The sequence below is a fragment of the Sesamum indicum genome, linkage group LG6 (genome assembly GCF_000512975.1).
Source record: "Sesamum indicum cultivar Zhongzhi No. 13 linkage group LG6, S_indicum_v1.0, whole genome shotgun sequence".
In the NCBI taxonomy this organism is placed as follows: Eukaryota; Viridiplantae; Streptophyta; class Magnoliopsida; order Lamiales; family Pedaliaceae; genus Sesamum; species Sesamum indicum.
Window position 1 is genome coordinate 22,767,805 of NC_026150.1, and position 25,944 is coordinate 22,793,748.

Consider the following 25,944-nt stretch of genomic DNA (forward strand, 5'->3'; position numbering starts at 1 on the left):
AGTGAATGGATAGTCTATAAAAAAGAATTAGTAAATTATCCCTCTATATTTTAAAAAATAAAGTAAATTACCTCCTAATCAATGATTTAAATAAGGGATAATTTACTTCTTTTTCCGAAACATAGAGGATAATTTACTATTTTTCTTTTCGTAAGAGATTTTTTTACTTATTTCTCATATCACAAGGGAGTAAATTTTATATACAATTGTAAAGTTATAGTTTTTTGATTACTTATATAGGTTGCTCGCTAAATGATTGAACTGATGGGGTTATGAGATTTAGATGAACTGAATTTGTTTATGTTAGTTTAAATACTAAGTAGTCGTTTGGAACTTTGGTTGCTTCTCGTTAAATGATTGGACCAAATGTTTTCATGGCTGTCAATTTTATTTCATCGTATTACTTCTTTTTTATCTTCTTGTGAATATTTTCTTCATGTTTCATATTTAAATTTTTGAATAAGTTTTGATCTTCTTGTGAATATTTTCTTCCTGTTTCATAGGGTACAATAGTTCATATTTTTAAATTTAGATATTTCAGGAAAATAGTTAATTGAGTTCGAGCTCGAGCACATGATCTAGTGCTCAAGCTCAAGCCTTTATTTCCTAAGCTTGCCGAGCTCGAGCTTAAATTTTTTATCGAGCTTGCTCGTTTGCACCCCTACCTATAAGATATACAAAATGTTAAAATATCTCTAAGAAAAAGATATAATTAACTACTATTTTCTAATATAGTACCCCAAAAAAAAAAAAAATCCTTTCACATGATTGGTGTATTACATGTGCTATTTTTTTTTCTAATTATAAAATGATAGTTATTTTCTTGTTTAAAACTCGTTGTATCTTTGATAATATAACTTGATGGAGTAGATCTCATCCATAATAATCTGTGATTCATATTTGATGATTTAAACATATGCTGTTTTCACTTTTTCTTTCTTTTCTTCTATAGTTAATCTCTGGAATTTAATTTTAAATTAGCGAATGAAGCATACTCGATGTTCATATAATTTTAAATTAATTTTATTTGATTAAATAAAAATGAAGAAAAATAAAATGACCAAAACTGAAAATATAACATGAGTTGAAAATAATTGATGGAGGATTCAAGGGACATGTATGCTCATTTTTCTTTTTTTTTTTAAAAAAAATACACTCACCCAACTGACGCACATACTTAGGTTATGGCACAAGACATCCCGTATATTCTTAAATATAAATAAATATCTCAGAGGGCATTTTAATCAATTAAAAATAAGTTTACTATTAAGTTTTAACAAATAGTATTAATTTATCATGCATGTTTCGTCCTATTTAACTCATTTGGGTTTGAACCCATGATTAATGAAATCTAAATTAATGAAGTAATTATCAAAACGGGGATCAAACAATGTATTGTATGCAAATTTGAGACTGGAGATATTTCTTAGCTTATACTTTTAACAGCATGTATATATACATATATCCATATCCAGGTTGAAACTCGACCTCCCCCATCAAATATATGCTTCAGGAAGCAACACTTGCATAACTATATATCTTATTTGTGTATATAGATACTTTCCTTGCTTTTTGACAAGTCGTTTCCGGAGCAAATCAAAACATGATCAGCAGGCATTGTGTGTTTACGGAGGGATGCTTGGTCTGTCCTCTGCAAGATGAAAATTCCAACATGTTACAATTTAGCATTGAAAATGATAGCTTTCACAGTCGCGTGGAAGCACAAAGATACTGAACCACTTGGATACTGTAAAATTTTGATGAAAGATGGATAGTAAGCTACTTACGGACAGATTCAGGGTCTATATGTACAAAGAAGCTTGCGGCAACTATCAGATAGCAGAGGAGAAGCATCAGTCCTTTAAAGTAATTTGATGTTCCGTCCTGCAATCCAGAATAGAATCATACATTCAGAAAAGTAGCTTCCGCAGAAAAACAGAGTACAAGCTGTAAATTGATGAAACTTGAGAGCTTACTTGCAGCATCAAGGCCACTACAAGAACAGTCATAATAAGAGTGGCTGTCTCAAATAGTTGAAAATTCAAGTCCATAGGACGTCCCATGATCCAGCCCACGACCACAGAGAAGGGGATCTGCAGTTATTGCAGCATTAGAACCGGTAGGTTTTGATATTTAGACGGTGCTTCAATAGAGAAATAAATGGCAATAATAGAATGCAAAAGCGAATTTGGTTGATGCATGGATAATGAGTGATGTTCGATGGAAGCTCTCTGAACCAACAACAATCAACCTAATGAAAATTAGGTCAAGCATAGAAGAAAGAACCGAGGATAAAAAACCCAAGTGGGAATCACCAGAAAAATACTGTAAATTGGAAGCTGAAGGATTTAGAAAACTATCATGATGTGCAGTGGGGACATCTTGTAATAACAAAGTTCTGCTACTATGTTCAGATATGATTATGCGATTCAAAAGTTGCTTGTAGAAAAAGTATTTTATACAGTACATACCCCAAACATTGCTATTTGTGTCGATGACCCTATCGCCACTCCAAGAGAAATGTCCTGTTAGCATAGAGGGAAAAATGAGAAATTTAATTTGACACAAGCAAGATAATGAGAATTCAAATACTTACAAGCTAATTGTGAAAAAATAACACTTACAAGCTTGTCTTTCACGGCAAACATAACAGCACCCGCGTGTTCTGCTGCATTCCCCACAATTGGGAGCAGGATAACACTTATAAATGCTACTGGAATGTTCAATGCTACAGATGCCCCCTGAAAATATTACCAAGTTTTTCCATAAGAATGCGGCCTAAAAATATTATCAAAAATTTTTATTGATACTTCAGTTACCTCTATGGCATTAACCAAATATTCTGACAAAACCGATATCAAGGAGGTCAATATAAATAGCCACATGATGGATTCCCACTTCGGAATATCTGGCTCTTCATTGTCAGCTGAGCCCCCCTCGGTTTGAGTCCCTTCCTAAAATCAAATCAATCAGCTCGACAGTAAGAAGTAGCTAAATGCTCAAGAATGTGATGTATGGATTTGGCAAGACAAACGAATAAACAACTGTAAGCAGATTGCTCAACAATGCTGATGTTGTGAAGTTGGTTAACAGTGGCCAACTTCTCGTTCCGTGCATTCAATAGGAAGAGCTACAGTATAAGGGGCAGATTCTGAAGTATGACTCATAAATAGAGAAACCCAGAAACATGGAAGTAGCCGAACCATTCATGTTAACTGATATCATAAATAGATCGTGTACAGTGTTAGAATAAGCAAACTTGTCCTGCCTATTTTATGTCTACAGAGAACTACACAGAACATACAAAAACTCACAAAAGAATCCAGATGGTATAGAAGATTGTAAGTTTGAAATGATCTTCAATACATTATCACTCCCTTTTCTAGGAAAAATTGGAGATGAGTAAGGGAAAAATATCTCCAAAATGAAGAGAGGTTTCCCAATGATGGAGACATCTACCTCATTTACAGGGTTATAAAGGTTCTTTTGACTGGTCAGCTGGAAAATAATGTATGCGCCATATGCTACCAGCATAACGCAACTGCTAAACCTTGAAAGTACTAGCTCAGACTTGCCAAAATGCAACTCCGTGTGTGTGAAATGGAGGACGGCCGGGAACAAGAGACCCATCACTGCCATCAAAAGCAATCCTGAATTCATTGCTGCAGATGACTGTCAAGTGATGAAAAAATGAAAAGTTCTCGTAGTTAGATAACCATCAATTAACAGATAAACAATAGCATACTTAAAAGGTTGTTTTCTTTTAATTGTTGGAAACACACTGACACAATGGGACAAATTTCACCAACCTTGTTGAAAACTTGTTCCCTTTTACAGTGAACAATTCCTCCTCCAAGAAGCGCACATCCAAGTACCAACAACATATTAGAAAGAATTGATCCCAGTAATGATTGCTGAACAACGCGTATCATGCCACTTTTCAGTGCGTGCATAGATATTATCAGCTCCGTTGCATTACCAAAAGTAGCATTTAGAAGACCCCCAACTGAAATTTTCAAGAAAAGGCCATTGCAAAATATATCAGTTTATCACTTTGTTATACCAACCAAATTAAGAGTAGTGGTATTTGCTATAAGCTTGGACTTCTCTCTGTAATGACCTCAGAAACATCTTTACAGTTGAATAAATTAGCTTCTAATTTACCTTCCCTTATTTTAATTGCATCTATAACATCATAAATTGACAGGATAAGCAATCGTTCTTCCTGCTCGGCCATGGAATCAAACTGTGCAATGTTCTTGTCCCCTTACTTCTCATATGCTATTTATAAGGCCTCCAGGAGTTCAAATATGGAAGTAACTTTTGCATGTATGTTGATCTCTAATTAATCTCACGTATACATGCATAACTGTTCGCAGCCACAATGTGTTTCTTTCCCATATTGACCAAGCATAATTACTATTTGGCAAACCCACACATAAAAGAAAAGTAAGGAAAAATGGAAGTCCCCAGGATTTCACATAATTAAATAATTTTACTGGAAGTTCCATAAATATGGGAAGTAAGCAACTAAAGTGTCATGACACCTGCATAATGAAAAATTTTCACATCACATCATCCATATCAGTGCATGATCTGAAATAGACTGCGGCAATCAACCATTAGTTGATTCGAGCGACCTCAACCAAAAGGCACAGAGTTTTGAACAAGACATGCATGCAAAGCTGCAAGCTCTGATAAATAATCCTTCAAATAGATAAATTAAGTTCCCAGTTTTCGCATGGGGAATAAGCTGAGGAAGTAGAAGAAAACCTGTTGGTCCAGTATAGAATGCGAGCTGCCTGCATAAGAAAAGGAAGGCAAAAAATCATATCAAACTGTAACGAAAGCAAACAGAAGAACCTGTTATGCACACAACTGCCATATGCTTTTCATGTGCGATGCACTATCACGGTAGGAAACAAACGTCACATAACAAGATCAATTTCTGCTGGGATGAAAAAAATTACCAGTTCGTATAGTTTGTTAACTATGAAAAAGTGCACTGACTCGCAAGTACATGAAGCCAAATATATATTTTCCACTCTATGATTGTACAGTTAACAGCCATAAAGCAAACTATATTTTCAACACATATCTCAGTAGCATTGCATATGTCTCTACCCATATGAACTTTGCATGCTACACACTTAATGATGAGATGTCAATTACATACTCTGTAGCCCAGCCCAAACGTTCGGCCAAGGGAATTATGCCTAACAGACTTAAGAAGAAAACCCAGCCCTGAAATTATTCCAAGAGCTACATCAGCACAAATACAAAAATAGGATATCAAAAGGCGGTTGCTATCAGAAGAAATTTGTAACTCACATGATGGTTTGTAAGCTTATCAACTAATATCGCCAAAGGACCGCAAGGTATAAGCAAGTTCAATTTGTTGGAAAACAGAGCAATTTTTGTGCTGCGAAATATGCAACTTGGTATAGATCTACAACCAAAATCTTCTGTTCCAGGACTAAAGAAAGATCTCGGAGGAGCTATCTCCAGAGAAGATGTCTTTCCAACAATTGGTTGAGGGCTGACAAGTCGCAGATCTTCAATGTCCAGTGTCGATTTTCCCGCTAATGATCCCATCTGTTGAACAAATCATGTTATTTGGCCTCCCGAAAATAACAATTGCAGTATTTTTAACTATAAAAATTGGGATCATGAAGTTGAAAATACAGAATAATATATTCAAGAATGTTCATGTTCACAAGTTGATTATCACTATTCCTATCAAACTGATGGAATGCTTGGATTTGATTTTATATAAGAAATCAATTAGAGACTCGTCAACTCGACAAACAAAAACTGTCTACTTACTCATGATGACTCGTACCAAGCACTCGGGAGTTGTCATTAGTATTTCCAAGAAAATTCGACATTATCCAAAACACGTTTTCTCAGGCATTTTTTTTTTTCTTTTTTTTGATGAATGTTGTCTCAGGCATTTGATACTGTTATATTTTTATCAGGTTAACTTAAAATCATCACACTAGTTTGAGAGATATAACTGAAACAGAATATGGAACGGAAATTATAGTGCACTCCCTGGTGAAGTCAGACATCATCCTCATCACATTCACTTAGGATTTCTAACTATCGGCTCGCAATTTCCTTCAATAAACTATTAGAACTGTTACTGCCTCAAGTTAATTTACATGAATTATTTACAGGCCCAAGAAAAAGACAATGAAAAACTACCTCAAGATGTGAATTAGTCTCTACCATGTGTGAATCGCTACTGCCCATCTACTGTAACTGGTGCACAAAAGCAAGAACAACAAACAGCTACACATTTCCTAACACGGGCATAATTCCAAAGCCCTTCAATGACAAATCACGAAAAAAAAAATTGCAATCCCAGAAGCCAAATTCCTACAAAATTAGCAAAATGCCACAGTAGAACCGCTTGTAATTCACGAATATAAGACAAAAAAGCAGTAAAGTTCCCGACCCAGACTACAATCTAAACAACAGTGACGATGAAGTACCAAGAAACGGAAAGCAAGAATCTGCCAGACTTATGCTTGTCCCACAAACTCTACGGAGAGTAAAACACGCACAAAACTCAGATTCAGAGACTTAGAGTGAAAAAACTCGAACTCTTGGAGAGTCAACAACTGCTGCTGCGACATGGACACATAATGATGTGCATGTCTGCCAGATTGTCAACTATTGTTAAGAGAGTTGAATTTGATGGGCCTGATTCGGGAAAACGATACTTCGCTTGAAGCTTCGGCCTCTTTGAGTGTGTGTGTGTGTGTGATTGTACGAATTCGATTGTATGAAATTTTGACGAGAAAGTAGAGGAGTCGTCCCCCGTAGGGGTTGGTTTGCGCGTAAAGAGGTAGTTAATGTAGTTATGCTATGATCCAAAGCCTCGAACGCAATTATGAATTTATGATAACTTAATCGCAGTTACGTCCCCACCGAATATAATTATTACTTTTCCCCCCCTCTTTTCCTATATACTTCTACTTTAGCTTTGTCCAATTTATTATGTGGGTTGCATAATGGATTATAAGATAATTAATTTTCTAAAAAAGGTAATTATAATGTTTGAATTTATAAGTGTATAATTAATTATACAAATATAAATTGCAATTAAATTTTAAAATTTACATTATTATTAAAATTAATAAAAGAATTAGAAAATTATTTATTACGTATATTGGGTAATTAGATAAAGCATAATTGTTTACGAAATCATAATTTTCTTTATTAAAAAGTGATTTTGCACGAATTTAATCCCAAAAGTAATTATTAAAAATCAATTAAACGACACAAGAAATTATGATTGCACTCCAGTTGATGTGCTCAATTTACAGGGGTGAACGAGCAATTTAGATTTTTTTTTTTATAAAGGTAATTTTTATTAAGTAAAAAAAAAATACAATAATACGACATGCAAAAAATTACAATTTGTCATTTGGGCCTCACCTTAATGGGTGGGAAAAAAAAAATAGAAAAAGAATAGCGTACCAAAAATAAGAAAAACACTGAGAAGGTGCTTCCCTTAATATATAGTATAGTAGATAATAATATAAATTATATATTTATACTAAATAATATATTTATTTATTTTCTTTTATATTACATTTAATATATTAATACATAGTATACAATAAAATATGTATAAAAAGGATATTTCATGGTGTTAATTAATCTTATTCGAATTGCAAATATGTATATGACAATGTTTATCCTAATATTTTTATCAAACAGAGTAAACCACGTAATTAATCTCGGGATATCTTATTCTACGTTTAATCTCGAATTATCCAATCACACATTTATCATGTTCAATAAAGTAGACAATGTCTTATACTTGATGCAATCATTCTTCGACTTAAAAACAATTCTTGAAAGTCGATAAATCCAACGATGTAGTGTGCAATACGATTAATCCTATATTGTATAATTATATTCTTCACTTTAATTTTATATGAGTTTGACAACTATGTTTTGAAAATACGCCGGACCAAATAAATGAGATTTTGAAACTCATAAATCGCTCCAACTTCTGCATGTACAACTGATGTGGAATGTGTGCGAACATTGCCCCCAATAAAACAGGGAAAGGACAAGTTTACAATTTAACTAGTGCAAGAGGGAAGCAAGTGTAAATAAGCAAATATAAAAGATTCAATTTACATCACGTTTTTGCAATTTTACAAGAAGCAAGTCAAATTAAGGACATGTTCAAATATTCATAAAGTTATTATCATTATTATTATTATTATTATTATTATTATTATTTCATTGTGCTGATAATTTTTTTTTTTTTGGTAAATGCAAGTGTTATTAATAAAATAAAATCGTACAATACCACAGGTCAAGGGATACGTTATAATCTATATAACGCGCATGAACTAACAAAATGAGATAAATTAATACTGATAATCCTCTGTCTAATATCTTCCACAATGATGGTGGCTATGATGCTCGGTGGTTACTCCGTTTGCTCAAAGCGTCTCAAATTTCATTCCCTCCAAATATGATAAATGCATATTTATAAAAATAAATATTAATTATTTTATAAAAATATAATCTATTAATTAATATATTTTACTTTTAAATATATTTTAAAGGGATAATTGCACGTCTTCCCTTGAGGTTTAGTGTAATTACACGTAGATCACCTATGATTTAAGAAATTGCATATAGAATTCCTAAAGTTTGCTTTCGTCCAACAAATAAGTCCCCCATTAGTCAACATTCACCAAATTTATTGATATTTACTAAAAAACTGATAAAAATTGATATTTACCCTTGATTAACTTAGAACCGACTTATTGCATGTTAAATAATTTTTTTATGATTAAACTAACTTTATAACGGTAAAGATATACCTCATCTCATATATTAACGCGTGGAGAAGTATGAATGTAATTTGAGTATACAGATATTTATGTGTTTTGCAATAAATTAGTAATAAAAATTAGAGGTAAATATAAAGTTTCTTTTCTTATTTTTTTGTTAATATCGACAAATTCAATTAATTTTGACCAACAAAAAATTTTATATGTTAATGAAAGCAAACTTAAAAGTATGTTAAATGCAATTTTTTAAACCACATAAGATTCACATATAACTACGCCAAATTTCAGAAGAGGAATGTATAATTATCGCTATTTTAAATTATAAAAACTTATTTATTATATGCACCAAATAAAACATAACAAGGATTAGTTCTGGTAGATACAGATACTCCACCGACTGCTCCCGGCCTGCAGTCTAGTATCAGTTGCTTCGAGAATCTGTGCCTATTCGATTTCAAAGGGATCAGTTAAAATCAAATTGTTCTCGGCGTTTTGGGTATTTGCTCGCTTATAGCTGACTGCTCGCTGTTGAAAACCCCTCATTTTCTGTATTTTACCCTAATGATTTGACGAAATATTGGGCTGGTAAAACCCCAAATTTTACCGGACGGTGTGGCTCCTTTTTCGTTGGTCATTTCTTTGGACTTTTATGCTATTTAACATATTGCGAGATGCGAGTTTATGGTTTTGATTTAACATCGAAATGCGTGTCTTAATCTTACGTATAAGTGTGCTTGAGGTGTATCGACGTATATGTCTGAAGATTAAGTGTATCTGTTCAATTTCGCAGTTAATGTCTCAAACTCCGTAGTGTTTTTGATTTGTTTGACTGATGGTTGTTTTTTTCTTTCTATAACTAATAAAGATACTTTTTTTCAATTTCTCTGAATTCGTGAGTGCTAAAGGGTTCGAATTTCTTAGTAGTAATTGGCTATTGAGCATGAACTAGTTTGCAGCAATCCTTTATTCGGCTTTTTGCTAGTCGAAGTGTTGGATTTAGATGAGAGTGGAGAAAGGTTACATCTGCGTCTCCAATTTGAGTTTACGGTGTTTGAAGGACTGCAGGGTGCAAGTAATGTTTGTATAGAGGGAAAGTAAATCCCTCATTTGGATGGTGAAAGAATTGTTTACAGCTCTAAGCTTCTAAACTAGTCGCATCATTGAGCTGTAATTTTCTCCTTTGATTAGGTTCAGGCTTTAGTTTTTCTTGTTTTTCTCTTGCACTCATTCATAAAGTTATCTTACTCAGCTCTATCATGCTGGTTTTGTTGATATGAGGTAAAGCAAGAGTCCTTTTAAATCTAATTTCATTAGCTAATCAATGTTACAACTCACTCTTATATACAAGCAATTTGTTTGCTTGGGGAGTGAGAACTGTTGTGGTGCAACTAAAACAGTCAACGTCTCTCAAACTAGATTCCTGTTGTCAGATGCTTGACAGATTTGATCCTTATCATTAGGCTCTGGTGAGATGACGAGATGATGCTGTTTTTTTGTCAGCATTCAAGAATGAAATGGTTGCTATTTGAAAAGTTTTGAGAACCCCCAAGCAGGAAAGATTTGGATGATCTCTAGAAAATGGATCGATCAGAAAAACATTTATGCATAAAATGCAATGAAGGTGGGAATCTGTTGGTTTGCAGTGAAAACGGCTGTCCTTTAGCTATTCATGAAGGATGCATGGGTTGTCCAGCTAGATTTGATGATGCGGGCCGCTTCTATTGCCCCTATTGTTTGTACAAGCAAGCTGTTGCAGAATCACGCCAAGCAAGGGAATATGCTCTGGCAAGAAAGAAAGCTTTGTTGATCTTTATGGATGAAGAAATGATGGGCAGTGAACAACATTTAGAAGAAATTAAGAGAGCTGAAGCTGATGGGCATGATCTATCAAAAGTTAGTCCAGCAAATGCAAATGTCACATGTGATGATGGTAAAAGCAGGGGGAAGGATGAGACAATTCTCAATAAATCTGTTCTTGATTTGGAACACCAAAGCAGCAGTTCAGAAGAAGAAAAGATCCAGGAAGAGGAATCTGATGCTTCTACAAGCTCCAAAGGTCAAGAACCTTCACTTAAGATGTATGAAAAAGAAAAGGTCAGGAATGCTGAAGGAAAAAAGATTCAGGAAGAGGAACCTGAAACTTCTGCAACCTCTACTGATCGAGACCCTTCACTTAAGATGCACGAAAATAAAAACTGCAATCCAGAAGAAGAACAAATTCAGGAAGAGGAATGTGAAACTTCCTCTGCTCCGTCTGCTGAAGGCCCCTCTCCTACAGTGCGTACCAGAACTAAGAGAGGATTTAAAAATAGTGACCAAATAGATGGTGATTCTGGAACTGTATCATTGCAACGTAAGCTTGTCAAACAGAGTGGTAAGAGTAAGCTAACAACTCCAACTGTCAATCATCCAAGGAGATCTTCTAGGAGGTTGTCTTCTGCTTTAGGATCTGCACAAATGCTGAATGACAAAGTTGTCGCTTCCAGAAGCTTGAGACAACCTCGTCAGCCCTTAGTGAAACTGTAAGTATACCATACTGGATAGTATTTGGAATTTCCTCCCATATTTGTATTGTTATTAAGGCTACGCCTGACATCCGTTGCAGAGCTAATTACACATTTAGCAGTGGGAAACGTAAGAGATTATTGTGGACGGAGGAAGAAGAAGAGACGCTCAAGGTAAAAGTTTCTAAGCTGACTTGATTCTCAGTCTGCTGTTTGGCATTTGAAAAAGCTTCTTTTATGTTGACTGATGTCATAAATTACTGCTACTAAAGATTTGTTTTAATTAGTTTATAGACAACCATACAGTTGCTATTTATTACTATGCAGATGGACCTTCATATGATTGGACTGCAGTTCTTCTATTGGACATCCATGAACTGCTATCTTTCCACTTCTTATGCATTTTGGTCCGGACATTGTTAAATATGGCTGAAACGTTTCTAGAAAAGCCTACATGTGATTGCTAAATGAGTGGGTTATTTAACGAGAAAACCTCTGACTTTCCATGCTGTGAACCTAAACTCTCTTTGATATGTTGTTGCTGCAGGCAGGAGTACAGAAATACTCGACCGACGGAAACAAAAATCTTCCTTGGACAAAAATCTTGGATTTTGGTCAACACAAATTTGATAGGACTCGTACTCCGAGTGATCTTAAGGATAAATGGAGGAACATGATGGCAAAATGAAATCCAAACTTTGATTTTCTTCCATAATTTTGAACTTTCGACTTTGAAATTGGGATATTATGATACTTAAGGTCTGTATTTGCAGGTGCATTTTTTCTTTATGAGATATTTGGCAGCCAAATAGAGTCAATATGGGGGTGGGAACATCTGCATTCATTGTATAGTAGATCTATGGATGCACGAGCTTGCTTGCTGGAATCACCTCTGTTCGCTCAATATTATTTGCCATTAGAACATTTTATTCGAGAAACAAGTGAGAAGGGGGGAAACTGCATTTTTCATTCATTAATTTAGGGTTTTTTTATTTTTGATCCTATTGATTACGGGATTCTCACTTTTGATTCCGCATTTTTAAAAAAGTAGCAGTTTTAGTCCCATGGCACCTTTTCCTTAGATGTTTAATGTAAAAGGCCATATAGTCGTAAGTGTTTGGGATATAAAGTGTTATTTTTTTAAAGTTATGGGATCAAAAGTAAGAATCTTGTATTAGATCAAAAGTGTAAAAAATCCTAACTATCACGCTCTAAGCACGCGGTATTTTTTGTTAAAACATATAATAAAAATGAATTTAATTCTTTTTTTATTATTCAAAAAATTATAAATACCTCTTTGTGATATTATGTAATTTGTGAAAGGAGGTTTTTGAAATTATCAATTTTACCCCACTTGTATTTTTTTAGAAAAAATAAAAAAAATGTAAAAAACATTGGATGTGTTGGCTATCATCATAACTATATTTTAAGCAAAAACTTAAAAAAGCTTCTCTGGCATTTTAAGTTAACTTCACTATGAAAACATCAACAGAATGAATGTTTATTATACATGAAAGGTCCTTAACGCCAACTCATCAAGTGTTTTTATTATACATGAAAGGTCCTTAACGCAACTCATCAAGTGTTCTTTCTCGGCTATTACTTATGTTTGGCTATCAGAAGATGTACATCAAAATTATCGATCCTTCAAGGGAGAGGTGACGTCCAATTCCAGCACTGCGGTGTCTAGATCACGGTGCCACTGGGAATTAGAGCATCCTTTACTACGGTGACAATGCCACTCTTGATGAAGTATCCATCGGTCTCTCTTGCTGCTTCTTGAACATTGTCAGTGTTTATGATCTGAAAGAAGTCAACAACTCATTAGAGGTTCAGTTTTCCAATCATAGGCGTTGATTACAGAGTGATCATGCTGTGGAACACCTCAAGTCAGCTGCTGAAGAGCATTAGTTGAATAGTTTTCATATTGAAACCACTAATAAGATCAATTAACTTCGTAAGGAAATTACGGAACAAAGACAGTAAGTTAAGAACCTTCACATCTTCTCCAATTCGAGCATTTTTGTCGATGATGGCTCTCTTGATGTGGGTGTTTTTACCTATGCCAATGGGCACGCCACCCTTAGCAGCTAGAAACCTCCTATCCGCATCCGTCTGAAACACAGAGAAAGTAAGATGGTCCTTCATCAATGGTTAAAAGGAATGATGTAAAATAGCTAAATTAAAGACTATCTGAGGGGTCACTGGCTCCTGCATTTCCACATGACTTCAACCACAATGTGCTCATATAAAGAAGAAAAGGTTAAATCTTCTTGTATGCCTTCTGTGGCAGCATTACCTCGTAATAATCTGCACCCATCAACAAGGAGTCTTCTATCACTGCACCCTCGGATATACATGATCTAAGTCCGACGACGGAGTGGTGGATCTTGCAGTTCTGCATGGACGAGTATGACAACATCAGTAAAATACTGTTTGCTAAAGAATTGTGGGGAAGTAGGATTTTCTATTAACCAGGTAAATAAAACAAGGTTTACATGGTAGGCAACTTGTTTATTACATGGTTCACAAGATAAAAATCTTATGATGTCATTTGCAAAGTCCAAGATAAAGTATAGTCTCCTGTCATACCTCATTTTCTTGTTTGCTTTGCGAAATTTAGCTAACGTCATTTTAGAATCACAACCACCAATAGATAAAAAATGATACAAGCAGAAGGTTGAGTTTTCAATATAGTATAGTATGGGTCTTTTAGCTGTTCGCTTAAACTGTAGGCCTATCTGCACTGTTGATAACTCACCTTGATCACACAGCCCTCACCAATGACACTATCTGTGACATCAGCATCGAGCATCTTCGAAGGAGGCAGGTAGCGGGGCTGGGTATAGATTGGAGCTGATCGATCATAGAAGCTGCAAGAGATCATTTAAACATATCAAGATGTTCAATAACTTGGAGCCAATTGGTGTTTTGGTACAACAAGGGTAGGGAAACAAACACGTTAAGAACCAAACTCCTACCTAAAATCTGGGACTGGCTTTTTTGTGATCCCAAGATTGGCATTGTAGAAAGCTTCAATTGTACCAATATCTTCCCAGTAGCCATCAAACAAGTAGGCTTGCACCTATACAGATGATAAAACAATTAGCTCCAACAACTTTAACAGTCAAAAGAAGTGATAGTTTCATGGAAAGTGTATGAATAAGTCCTCTATCAGATTAAGTACTGGACATTGCCCAAAAACATTACAAGATGGTAAAATATTTACCAATGTAGAGAATATATGCACACATTGTTTTGCATGAGTAGAAATGTAAGGAAAAAGAAGTACTAGATTAAAATTTCAGACAGTTTCATACTCTTAATCCCATGGAAGTAGCTCCAGGAATAACTTCACTTCCAAAATCATTGGCTGCAGGAAACTTGTCCCTGAGAAGACTTATCATCACATCCTTGCTAACAACATATATCCCCATACTTGCAATGTAAGGCATCTCCTTCGCTCTCTTATCATCAAGACCCAATATGGTAGTATCAACCTTTAGAAATGGTAGAAAGGAAATTAGATGTTATGTCATTAACAAAGCCTGATACTCTTGATGTATTATTTACTATTTAGCCCATCCACCTTCATAGCTTTTAATTGTTCTCCCTTTGGTTTCTCTGCAAATTCAATGATGCGTCCTTCTTCATCAATCTTCATCAGACCAAATGCCGTGGCACGCTTTTCATCCATTGGCAGTGCAGCAACACTAATATCGGCATCTGTTTCTCTATGGGCCTGGATAAATCTCTCATAATCCATTCTATACAAATGGTCACCAGCAAGAACCAGGAACTCGAGAATGTTATGCTCTTCAAACAGCCACAAATATTGCCTCACAGCATCTGCGGTACCCTAAAGATAAAATGAATTTGATGTAATGGCAGATATAAAAGCAACTGCAATTGGTATATAAAAGAATAATTTGCAATGATCATAAAATATGCCAAATTTTGGCACATAATAGACATTGAAGTCGAGCAATAGCACCTGAAGAACTTTTAGCCATCAGATGTAATGAGCGAACACCATATGAAGAGTATGAACTGATCTCAAGTTTTAAAAAAAAGTAGAATTTTGGGCAAACATTAAGAATGCTGGTATAAAGATAAGTACCTGAAACCAATTGGGATTTTCTGGACTTTGCTGAGCTGCAAGTACCTCAACAAAACCTTCATTCTTGTAACCGGCCATGTTGCTCGCATATGCCCTTGAAAGGTGACGGTTAAGGGATGCAGAATTGAATTGCGTGAGAACATAGATCTTAGATATGTTACTATTCAAGCAATTGCTCACAGGAATATCAATTAGCCGATAATTTGCTCCAAGAGGAACAGCTGGCTTTGCCCTCTTCTTCGTGAGAGGATAAAGTCGAGTACCAGCTCCACCCCCCAGAATAATTCCCAAGACACTCTGCATATGGACCAAGACATAATTAATCATTTCATTTGATTATATGAAAAAGTTGAAGGTATTCCCTAGAACTAGTAGACCTATATGCTCCCGTTTTTAAGACACAGGATAAATTGTTAATTGCCTAGTCAAGTTAGATGAACTGATAAGCAAAAGTACTTAAATTCTGTTTATAAATTTTAATCAATAAAAGAATGCATGAATTATATACAGAAAAAAAGAAAAAAAGAGACTATAACAGAGTCATACTGTTTGCAGAACCTTTTTCCTAAATTGGCTCAATAATTCTCCAAGTGGAAACTACTGAACCTTTCTACTAAGTCCATGCAATTTTGGTTTGATCTGTAGTCTATAGATCATAGACATTCAAGTGATTTCAACTAATTACTACCATAAGCCAGAATAAAATTACAGCATCTACAGGTGCATGATTTTGTTATAAATGAAGTAAATAATCAGGAGATCACATTCTTGTTTCTGCATCAAGATGCTTTTTTCTATGCAATCAGGCATTGAAAAGCAAATAAGCAGTTCTTATTTAAAATAAAGCAAAGATTATAACAAATTACACGTGCAACAAGTCCCCTTTAATTTAAACATGATATATTCTAAATGTTTTCTGTATACCGAGAGAGCAAATTGTGGATCTGCGACAAAGCGTTAATGTAACTTCTAATTAAAGCAAAGGTTGTACAGGCAAATGAAAGCTGTCTGCATAGATTTCCAAAAATCGTATCTTCTCTTCAACTTTGCAGAGCAGATTACACATCAATGCACGCATAAAATAAAACACAGCCAAAAGTCTGCCAATTCCACACAAAATCAGTTACATGCAGATAAAAACAGATTGAACAAATTTACGGCAGCATATACGAGCTCACACTGCACACATACAGAACAGCCCACTATTCTTCAAATCATACACCCGCAAGCATTTCTTTTTACGATCAACATAATTAAGAAGAACATAATAAGATGAATAAAGTACTCTGCTGGCGTCAGGATCAAGGCAAGTCTGCGAATTTTGCGAGTCGGACACCGCCTTCGGAGATACGATCATCGGACCGCGACTCTCCAAATCCCCTCCAGAACGTTGCCTTCGCACTCGCACTTGCCGCGACGACTTAAGGCTCTCACCGGCCACATTAGACGCCGCAAAAGACAATCGCGTAAACGACGCCGAATTGACATCCTCCACACCTCTATGATTAACGACGACGGTTGCGTTGGGAACCAGCCTCAACACTGCGGTGGCGGCCATTGCATATACAAGGAGAATCTCTTTAGCTCTCCAGAGACAGAGAGAGAGTTGAGAGGTCGAATGAGCTTAGCATAATAGTTGATGACGGTGGTCATTATATAGTGTAAAATAAAATGATATGGAGAGAGATCTAAGTTCACACAGAGAGAGAGAGAGAGAGAGAGAAGGTTCAAGTGAAATTACCAGGAGGCCCTCGGTTGTTGTTTGGCATTATTCGCAATCTGTATGGTTCTCGTGCCAATTACCTAATTTGACCCTACATCACTCCATCCTATTTAGAGATAAATTAATTCAAATATATATTATTTTCGCATACAACCCAATATAAAAATAAAAACTCACTCCAAAATATTAAAAATCTACAACGAAAACAAAACCAAAAAGGTATTGCAATAACAAAAATATGAGCGTGAAAATATCAAGAGCCTATAATTATTTCAAAATCTATACTGAAAAGATTATATTAAGACACGTGACACTATTTGATAATTTTAATGTGTACAACATATAATGGGGATTACTGTAAATAACGGCACCCACTATTCATTGGGTAAGTTGTTGAGTGCATTTATGAGCCTTTATTGCTTTCTAAATTAAACGTCTGTCACTATTGACTGATTTAAGTATTAGGGTATTTTCACTGGGTTACTGACTGTGATTTTGTAGATTTGTTTCTAAAAAAGAATTAGGTTAGAGCCCAACACCTTAGTTCGACCAAGTGACTAGCGAATCCGATCATCACATAGTTCCTTTATTCATTCAATTATCTTACGCAACGATCAAATCACAATTCTCACCAATTCTACCTTAAATCAAATAATATCGAGAGAAACATTGTTCTATGGACTACGATCATCTATATATATATGCAATACCTTTTTTTATTAACAACGGTAAATAAATTACAATAACCCATTTCGATACACAGAGCAATACTTTAATTCAACAGTATATCAATTTGACTAACAATGATAAATAAATTAAAATAACAACATAAAGTAAGACAGATACCTAGAGACAAATTCTCTCAAACCCATAACATCGAACTTATTTAAAAGATTTCAACCTTAACTTTAACCACCGGACTAAGAAATCATTTATATATATATATACAAAACACTAGTAAGTTGATATATTTGAATATTAAAATAAAATAGGAACACATTAACATATTTGGAATGTTTGAACCCCAAAAAAGGAAGCAATGAGGTCAGAGTAGAGTATATATTTTATGAAGGAAATGGATGGAAATTTGATGCATGTGAGGGGAGGGCGAATTAGGAAGCTGTGAATTGTGCGGTTACTACTTAGTTGATAGGTGGGCAGGGCAGGGCGGGTCATTTCAATTTCCCACAGGCGACATGTGAAGATATATCTGTGAAAGCACTGATTTTACGCCGTTGCTCAATTTCTCTCGTCGCTTTCCCTTTTCCCCAGTTTTTCTATTGCTGCCATTTCCCGTAGTCCTACTGCCCACCCATTGCGTTTGGTAGCAAACTGACAACTCACCTCTGCTGCGCATCATTAACTACTCCCGTCAATTTCTAGTCTTTTCGTCTCGGCCCACCTACACCTCCACTTCTCTTGATTTGTATGCACACTTAATTTAAAACTTTTTTAAATTATATATTTTAATTTGAATAAAAGAATGCATAATAAAAATTTATATTTATTTTTGATTAATTTATTATTGATATATTATAGATTAATTAATTTTTTATGATTAAGTTATCCTTATAACATCTTCGCACATTAATCATATAAGCACGTATATTTTCACCGTTATAAGAGTAGTTTAGTAAAAAAAAATTTTGCTCGATCTGCAATAAGTTTGTAATAAGTTGATTGAGGTAAATATTAATTTGTATTCATTTTTTTGTTAATATTTATACATTCAATGAAATTTATGTAATTGATGAACCTATTTGTTAGACGAAATCAAACTTTAGAAATACTAAATATAATTTTTCAAATCACAAATGGAGTGAGGATTGAGCTATCCCACTGAGTGCTGGTCTCGAGTGTGTATGTTGGGTAAGTTTATGTATTATGAGTGTTGTGTATTTGTATTACTTGTGTTGTGGAGACCTTGCTGGTGTATGCTTGACCTTATTGTGTTTATATATTAGTGCAGTGTGACGTTTGAGAGTTGTTCTTTCATAGTAGATTGTTGTTTATTTGTTATGAAGATCTCATCTTCGAAAGTCTTACTTTTTGGGGTACTATGGGTTTATTAGATTTGTTTGTCTGGGATTGCAAGGATTACTATGAGCGTTTTTGTGTTGTTTCCTATTATAGGATGCAGGAAATATATTTTTAATAATAATAAAATAACAAGAATACTACTGAGTTTTTGTGATTTAGCGTATTTTTGGGAGACAAAAACTCATTGTTCATAGTCAAAAGATTTTTTTTTTATATTATATTTATATATGTATATATGCATATATATTTTCTACATAGAAAATCCAAAATAAAAAAGACGCACAGATAAAGTACAAATAAATGTAGACAAACATTTGGGTGTTTTGTCCCATCTCGAAAACGATCCAAAAAGAAAACCAAACATAGTGCCTCAACCTTATACTAATACACAACCATCATATAATCGCACAACACAATATATATACAAATTTCTACTAAAAGAACAATAATTGCAAGAATAAAAAAGTAAAAGTATTTGGTGGATAAATGAAGATGCATGGCTAAGGTCCACAAAATGTGGCCTCTTTATTATTTATTATTATTAGATAAGAACACATTTTATAAGATAAAGTGTACATTTAATTGTGAGAGTTGAACCGATTTCCACATATAATTTGACAAGTACATTGACTTTTATTTGAGCCCACATCCACACACTTAATACTTTTGGGCATCTTACTTGCTGGGTATTGGCCTAGGACCTTCAATATGCAGTCTTGCAGTCCACTCGAACCGCACGGACCATCCCTAGGAATTGGGGGTGCTGGGCAATAAGGAAATTGTCCTGACCAAAAAATTATCAATATAAGTTTCATGCCTTGTTTTGAAAAAATAAATAAATAAAAAATATTCATGTAAATTACCCATGGATGGAGTGAAAAGAGCTAGCAAGACTGTTGCACCTAGCATCAAGATAATTGAAAAACTCTTCATCTTTTTCTAACTTGAAGATGATGATGAACTGTGGTTGAGTTGAGGTTAATGTTTTATAGGTGTTCAAAAATCAAATGTTGACATGTTCTCATAATCTAATATTATGAGATTGCACATAGTTTCTATTTTTTTTGTTTTGTTTGGTAAGAATTTTAATTTTACTTACTCGTAGGTTAATATGAATTATTTGAATCACACGCACCAAAAAATTGATAAAACCTACCAAGTATGTATTGTATGGTAAGGGAAGACTTGGGGATTAGAGATTAAGAGCAGATTTTTTTTTAAAGCATAAATTATTAATGAAATCAATTTAAAGAATTATTTTAAGTGATAAGATGTAGTTACCAATTAATTGGAACGAATTAAAATTGAGTAAATCGCAACATTATAATGAGAAAATTAATTCTTAACGTCATTTTTCACCACAATATAGTAATCTGCGTGCTTTAGAAACTTAAATAGGAATAGGATGCAATAAAGAAGAAAGTTTAGATGCAGGAAATAATTTTAAAATAAATTTAAAAAATAATGAAATTATATATATTAGATTGTTTGAATGATAGTCAAACTTTTAATAAATACCACATTATTTCTCTTCAAAAGCAATCATCGTAGAAGAGTATTTTGGTAGTTTACAAAATCAAACATATATAAATGTTATCTACCAAAACGTCTGTCCATAAGTTAGAGACTAAATCAATACTATGGTGTTGTTAATACATGGTAATAATAATAAAAAAAAGGATGACATCCAAATTAATTTATGTGATATTATTTTTGTTGAAGCTGTCTTGTGTTGTTTTTACCGACTTTGTGTGTTGGTGTGTACTATTTTTTTGGGGTCTTTGGATTTCATTGTGTGGGTTAGGGGCCATCATGGTTGGGTGTTAGTTTAGTGGATAATGAAAGTGGCATCATTCTGTTGTGAGTTCCCTGATTGTGCAGATATGTGTTGACGTAGGTTTATTGAATTTAATTTTTATGTTGTTCGATTGTGGTTGGAGTGTTTGTGTTATATTCTGGTAAGAAATTCTTTGGAGCAGCGTTGTACATATTTAATAATAAAAATTAAATGGTAATGTGTGTGTGTTTGGAATGAGGGAACTGAACAGCTCCATAGAAAATTAAACATAAGATTGTTATATGGAGAGAAAATACATCTTTAATAATAAAATAATAACGAGAATTGTATCTTTCTTCACTTAAAGTTCCTTCTTTCTCCACCATACCAACTCACCAGTCACCATTTTTGCTACTACCACAACCAAACCGAGTGCCGCTTGAATGGGCTCTCATCAACCGTCAAAGCTAGCACCATCTCAAATTTCTTCATGAAAACACCATCTTTGCCAACTTTACCACTACTCCCCACCTTTCTTGATTCAAGAATTACTTGTAACAAATGGTGAACTAGTAAGGTAATGTTCTAATGGCATAGCTTACAACATCGATAAATCTTATTTCGGAGCTCTATAAAGGACACATGAAATTCATGACTAATCAATAGCAAGTTAAAATATCCACGTATTCTTACCCATTAACAATCTTTCTGTTACATTAAGACAAATTTCATTGTCCTGCAAACAAGAATAAGAAATAAAATGACGAACAAGAAGGCATGGGGAAGAACTATTTAGAAAAGAATGAACAATCATAGAAAGATCTGATCCTTTTTCCTGTGGGTGTAATAAACCATATCAAGATCTGTTTAAAGCATCCATATCAACTTTCAGCTACAGCAACCTCCTCCTTGAGAAGCAGCGCCATCTCTTCCCAATGATGGTCCTGGGATTCCTCCATATCCAACTTTGATTCCATATGACTGTAAATAGCAAGAAAGACGTATTAATGTCATCCTAGACAGTTCATCATTCAAAAAATGCAGTAAAACAACTAATAGTGTTTATGGTTGCTTGAGAAAGCAATCAAATTAAGTGACTGGTTTATGTTGTAAAACATATGCCAAAATTTTCCTTTTAGTGGAAAACAGCAATTCAAGAACAGTATTTTGGTACGATCCGTCATAATAATTTAAACAAACAAATCATATAAATGAAAGTAACAGTTTTACATATTGCACAATATCTACATTACTATAGTTCATCCTGGGAGAGTATTTTCCATCATTTTCATGGAAACACAGAGATGCTCTTTTCCACAAACTTAAAAAATAAGTAAATAGGCAAACCACAAAGCAGAACATCTTCAAGAAAATTCAGTGCAACTAGCACAAATCGTGTCACATTGCAAGAGATCTGAAGAAAAATCCACACAATTAGCTCAAATGATAACACACCTCATTAGACACATCAAAAACTCCATCCTGAATTTTCTTATAGATTGTTGAGGCAGTCTTTATAAATGCCTGCAAAATAGAACATGGTCGCAATAAACTCAGGACAACATAAAAGATGATATCAAACTTCATGGTCAACTACTGCAAAGATTTTTATACTGGGGATTGACTAATGGAAAAGGTAAAGGTTTATCACCTCCTCAACATTTTGAGCTGTTTTGGCAGAAGCCTCCATGAATATCAAGCCATGCTCCTTAGCAAACTGCTCTCCTTCCTCAATGCTTACAGCTCTTCTGTGAGCCAGATCACACTTGTTTCCTATCAGCATTATGGTCATGTTCGCATTTGCATGCTGCCTTGCATCTTCCAACCAGCTTGCAAGGTGGTTAAAAGTTTCCCTCCTGAAGAAGTGAAAATTCAGATCATTGAATTTAGTGTGATACATGAAAAATACTATACATAGAGAGATTGGCGACACCTGCAATAACAGAATCAAATATGCACGAAAGAGACAGCAAGATTTACAATACATTCCAAATGCATTCTCAACTATGATAGCTTTTATGTCATTCAGTGCTTCTACTCTTTTAGTTTAAGAAAACCAACTGCAAACAACACCACAGATTAAAATGAGAAAATATCATATCATTTCAGTGCAGCACTGCAGTTCATGGGATACAATGTTGGGTGGATTCTTATAAAAATTCTGGAAGCAGATGTTACGGGAACCATGTAGATAAATTGGCATCTATTTCTCACAAAAACCACTTTGGACTACTTAATGACATGTAATTACTATGACAAACATAATATGTTACACTCACTATCGTTATGCAAGTGATCTGAAGCAAATAAGCCACATCAACATGGATTCATTAGTTCATCCAAAAGAACTGCATTCAAAGGGTAGTTTAAACTTATTTTATGAAATATAGTTAGTTACCAAAAGTTCCTGATAGAAAAACTTCCCAATGTTTTAGAATGCAGTCATGAACTCAGATAATTTTGTTGTGAAAAGGTGGACAAAATTGAACCACCACATGTCCACATGAAAGTAAGTTGTTTCTACACACATTTCAGTCAATCCTTAGAATATATGAAAATAAGAGCATACTTTTCCGCCCCTATTATGTAGTTTCTAAATATTTAAACATAAAGAATACCTTGTAATGTCATAAACAAGAAGTGCCCCAGCAGCACCCCTGTAGTAAGACCTCGTAATAGACCTGAATGATTCTTGACCAGCCTGACATCATAAAGGGATGACTAAAGATGTCATTAAATTTAAAGAAAGTATATTTACAAAAGATGGTAACATATGACAATGAAAAGTTTTTGCTTGTCAGAGCTATATTATTTCACTTATTCTGCGTATTGATAACACTGGCTATTGGCATATGCAGGTTAATATTGGTATTTCCATATCAAAAAATCTCGAAGTTATATCAAATTAAGGCATAAGGAAGGTAAGACAAACTGTGTCCCAAATCTGTAGCTTCATTGGTTTGTTGTCAATTGTGACCATTCTAGCCCCAAACTCGACACCGATGGTCAAGTCATGAACTGGCTGAAACCGTTTGTCTGTAAACTGAAGAAGCAAACAGGATTTCCCAACACCTGCAAGAAATATTCTAACTGATGAGTTCTACTCTTCTGTCAGCCATTTAATAAGATCATTTACTTCTATCTCTTGCATATCCAATAATGCCAAAGAATATACATCACTTTAAAACCAAGAGAAACTAATACAAGTGTGATTGCAACCCATAATGTCCAGTAAGGAGAAAAATTCAACAAGAAATGACCTAACAGTACTATATGCTTCATTTCCTTTGTGCTATATATTGGTTAGATCGTATTCAAAGCTTCTACTAATTTTTTAGAGTTCAGCCAAGTGAATGTAATAAGTCCTAAAACGCAAGTTACGCAACTCATTTTTTTCAACCGCCCAACCCCCATAGGAGGGGAAATCGACACCTTCGCCAACAATCATAAAGCAAACTCCTCACTTCTTCAGAAGATCTTTTTCAACTTGATATACACCCTCTCTAAGAACCAAAATATCTCCATCTTAATCCACTCCAACATAATAAAATGACAACTTTCAAATAATTCAAAGCATACTCTACTTAATTGGTCCTGTTAAGTCTTATTCATTATTATAATTCTTGATTCAAATCGTCACCAAGTATGAATGTATCTAGAATAATATTGCTTAGATAATTAAAGATCAAATAGCTACTGCATCCTGAAATTCAAACAAAGCCCCCCTTCCTTCCAGATCAATGGACAACCAAATAAAAGTCAACAACAATAATCACTTCCAGATCAATAGACAACCAAATAAAAACCACAACAATTAATCACCATCACTTGCGCACGGGGAAGGAAACCACAAAAAATTAAAAAAGCAAACAACAAACAAAACCCTAAAAAAATAAAAATCACATAATACCAACAAAAAGCAATTAAATTAACATAATTAAACAACGAATAATTAAAAAAATACACATACTTACCGGTATCCCCGATGATAATGTACTTGAAAAGGTAAGCATAAGACATGGTTTTTCCGGATCAAACTCCGAAACCAAAAAAAAAAATTAAAACAAAAACGACTGATGGATTACAGACAAGTTTGCGCTGAATATATATGGAAGAAACAAAGGATTGAAGACGAAAGAAGAAGGATAGAGGAGGGGCTAATCTCTTTTTCGTTGTTGTATTATCGCTTCTCGGTGTTTGTGGGAATTGGGGAAGAAGCGCAGAATAGATCAAATGCTATGAGCTGTCGATGTTGCTTAGTTGGAGGGAACTCTTTTTAATTCGCATCAATACACAACTAATTACTTCTCCAATAAAGCTATTCCTTTTAATTCTCCTAAACTATTTAATATTCATATCAATTATATCTTAATTATACTGCAAATATTATTATATTTATTATTTTTTAAAAAATTATACATCAATCACACAAATTTAATCCGGACCAGAGGCTTCAAATAGATAATTACATGAAAGTAGAATTCAAGTAGAAGCAGATAATGAATTAATAATAAGTACTATATAAAACTAATATATCACACCTTGGATTGAACTTGTAATCAAGAATTACGAGTTGTATTAGATCCAGCCATTGAATAAAAATACTTAAATAAGTGGGATTTTCGACCCATGTGAATGAATAAAAATTTGTATTTGAAAATCAAAATAAAAGAAAATATAATAAATTAAAAGTATATTGATAAATTAAGAATTTGCAAAAAATCAAATCAAAATAAAAGAAAATATAATAAATTAAAAGTATATTGATAAATTAAGAATTTGCAGTACAATTTCTAGGTACTATCCTCTTATTCTTGTCTTCGAGACCAAGAAACGTGGGAGTCGACAAGTTGAGGACAGAACCACCACCTTGGACTTCTTTGAAGCTGCATCTCTCTCTCTCTCCCTCTTTCTCGTATCACAATTTCAATCTTATTTAGTATCAAATTTAA

At 34.2% G+C, this 25,944-nt stretch overlaps 4 protein-coding genes across 11 annotated transcripts; 1 reads left to right on the forward strand and 3 right to left on the reverse strand.

Moving 5' to 3' along the window:
- Window positions 1,396–6,824, reverse strand: LOC105165536 (vacuolar cation/proton exchanger 3). 3 transcript variants are annotated; one of them, XM_020695095.1, is made up of 13 exons: window positions 6,498–6,824; window positions 6,208–6,381; window positions 5,332–5,595; window positions 5,177–5,244; window positions 4,774–4,802; window positions 3,810–4,006; window positions 3,460–3,672; window positions 2,820–2,954; window positions 2,625–2,741; window positions 2,472–2,525; window positions 1,977–2,093; window positions 1,788–1,884; window positions 1,396–1,651 (listed from the first exon to the last, which is right to left on the reverse strand). In XM_020695095.1, the coding sequence occupies exons 2-13, from the start codon at window positions 6,253–6,255 to the stop codon at window positions 1,626–1,628; spliced, it is 1,365 nt and encodes a 454-aa protein (XP_020550754.1). In that variant the 5' UTR covers window positions 6,256–6,381; window positions 6,498–6,824; the 3' UTR covers window positions 1,396–1,625. The 3 variants fall into 3 exon arrangements, with proteins under 3 accessions (XP_020550754.1, XP_011082886.1, XP_011082887.1); XM_011084584.2 differs by lacking the exon at window positions 6,208–6,381 and having other exon boundaries at window positions 6,498–6,823; XM_011084585.2 differs by lacking the exons at window positions 6,208–6,381; window positions 6,498–6,824 and adding an exon at window positions 5,827–5,846.
- Window positions 9,183–12,121, forward strand: LOC105165537 (telomeric repeat-binding factor 1-like). 6 transcript variants are annotated; one of them, XM_020694982.1, is made up of 4 exons: window positions 9,183–9,438; window positions 10,289–11,350; window positions 11,434–11,506; window positions 11,880–12,121. In XM_020694982.1, the coding sequence occupies exons 2-4, from the start codon at window positions 10,407–10,409 to the stop codon at window positions 12,018–12,020; spliced, it is 1,158 nt and encodes a 385-aa protein (XP_020550641.1). In that variant the 5' UTR covers window positions 9,183–9,438; window positions 10,289–10,406; the 3' UTR covers window positions 12,021–12,121. The 6 variants fall into 6 exon arrangements, with proteins under 6 accessions (XP_020550641.1, XP_011082890.1, XP_011082892.1 ...); XM_011084588.1 differs by having other exon boundaries at window positions 10,329–11,350; XM_011084590.1 differs by having other exon boundaries at window positions 9,183–9,413; window positions 10,329–11,350.
- On the reverse strand, window positions 12,784–17,085 carry LOC105165538 (glucose-1-phosphate adenylyltransferase small subunit, chloroplastic/amyloplastic). Its single transcript, XM_011084592.2, has 9 exons — window positions 16,738–17,085; window positions 15,453–15,749; window positions 14,922–15,191; window positions 14,653–14,832; window positions 14,314–14,417; window positions 14,094–14,205; window positions 13,632–13,730; window positions 13,328–13,447; window positions 12,784–13,135 (listed from the first exon to the last, which is right to left on the reverse strand). The coding sequence occupies exons 1-9, from the start codon at window positions 17,008–17,010 to the stop codon at window positions 13,019–13,021; spliced, it is 1,572 nt and encodes a 523-aa protein (XP_011082894.1). The 5' UTR covers window positions 17,011–17,085; the 3' UTR covers window positions 12,784–13,018.
- On the reverse strand, window positions 21,629–25,294 carry LOC105165540 (ras-related protein RABB1c). The gene is made up of 6 exons (XM_011084593.2): window positions 24,967–25,294; window positions 23,925–24,064; window positions 23,611–23,693; window positions 22,644–22,848; window positions 22,448–22,516; window positions 21,629–21,973 (listed from the first exon to the last, which is right to left on the reverse strand). The coding sequence occupies exons 1-6, from the start codon at window positions 25,010–25,012 to the stop codon at window positions 21,881–21,883; spliced, it is 636 nt and encodes a 211-aa protein (XP_011082895.1). The 5' UTR covers window positions 25,013–25,294; the 3' UTR covers window positions 21,629–21,880.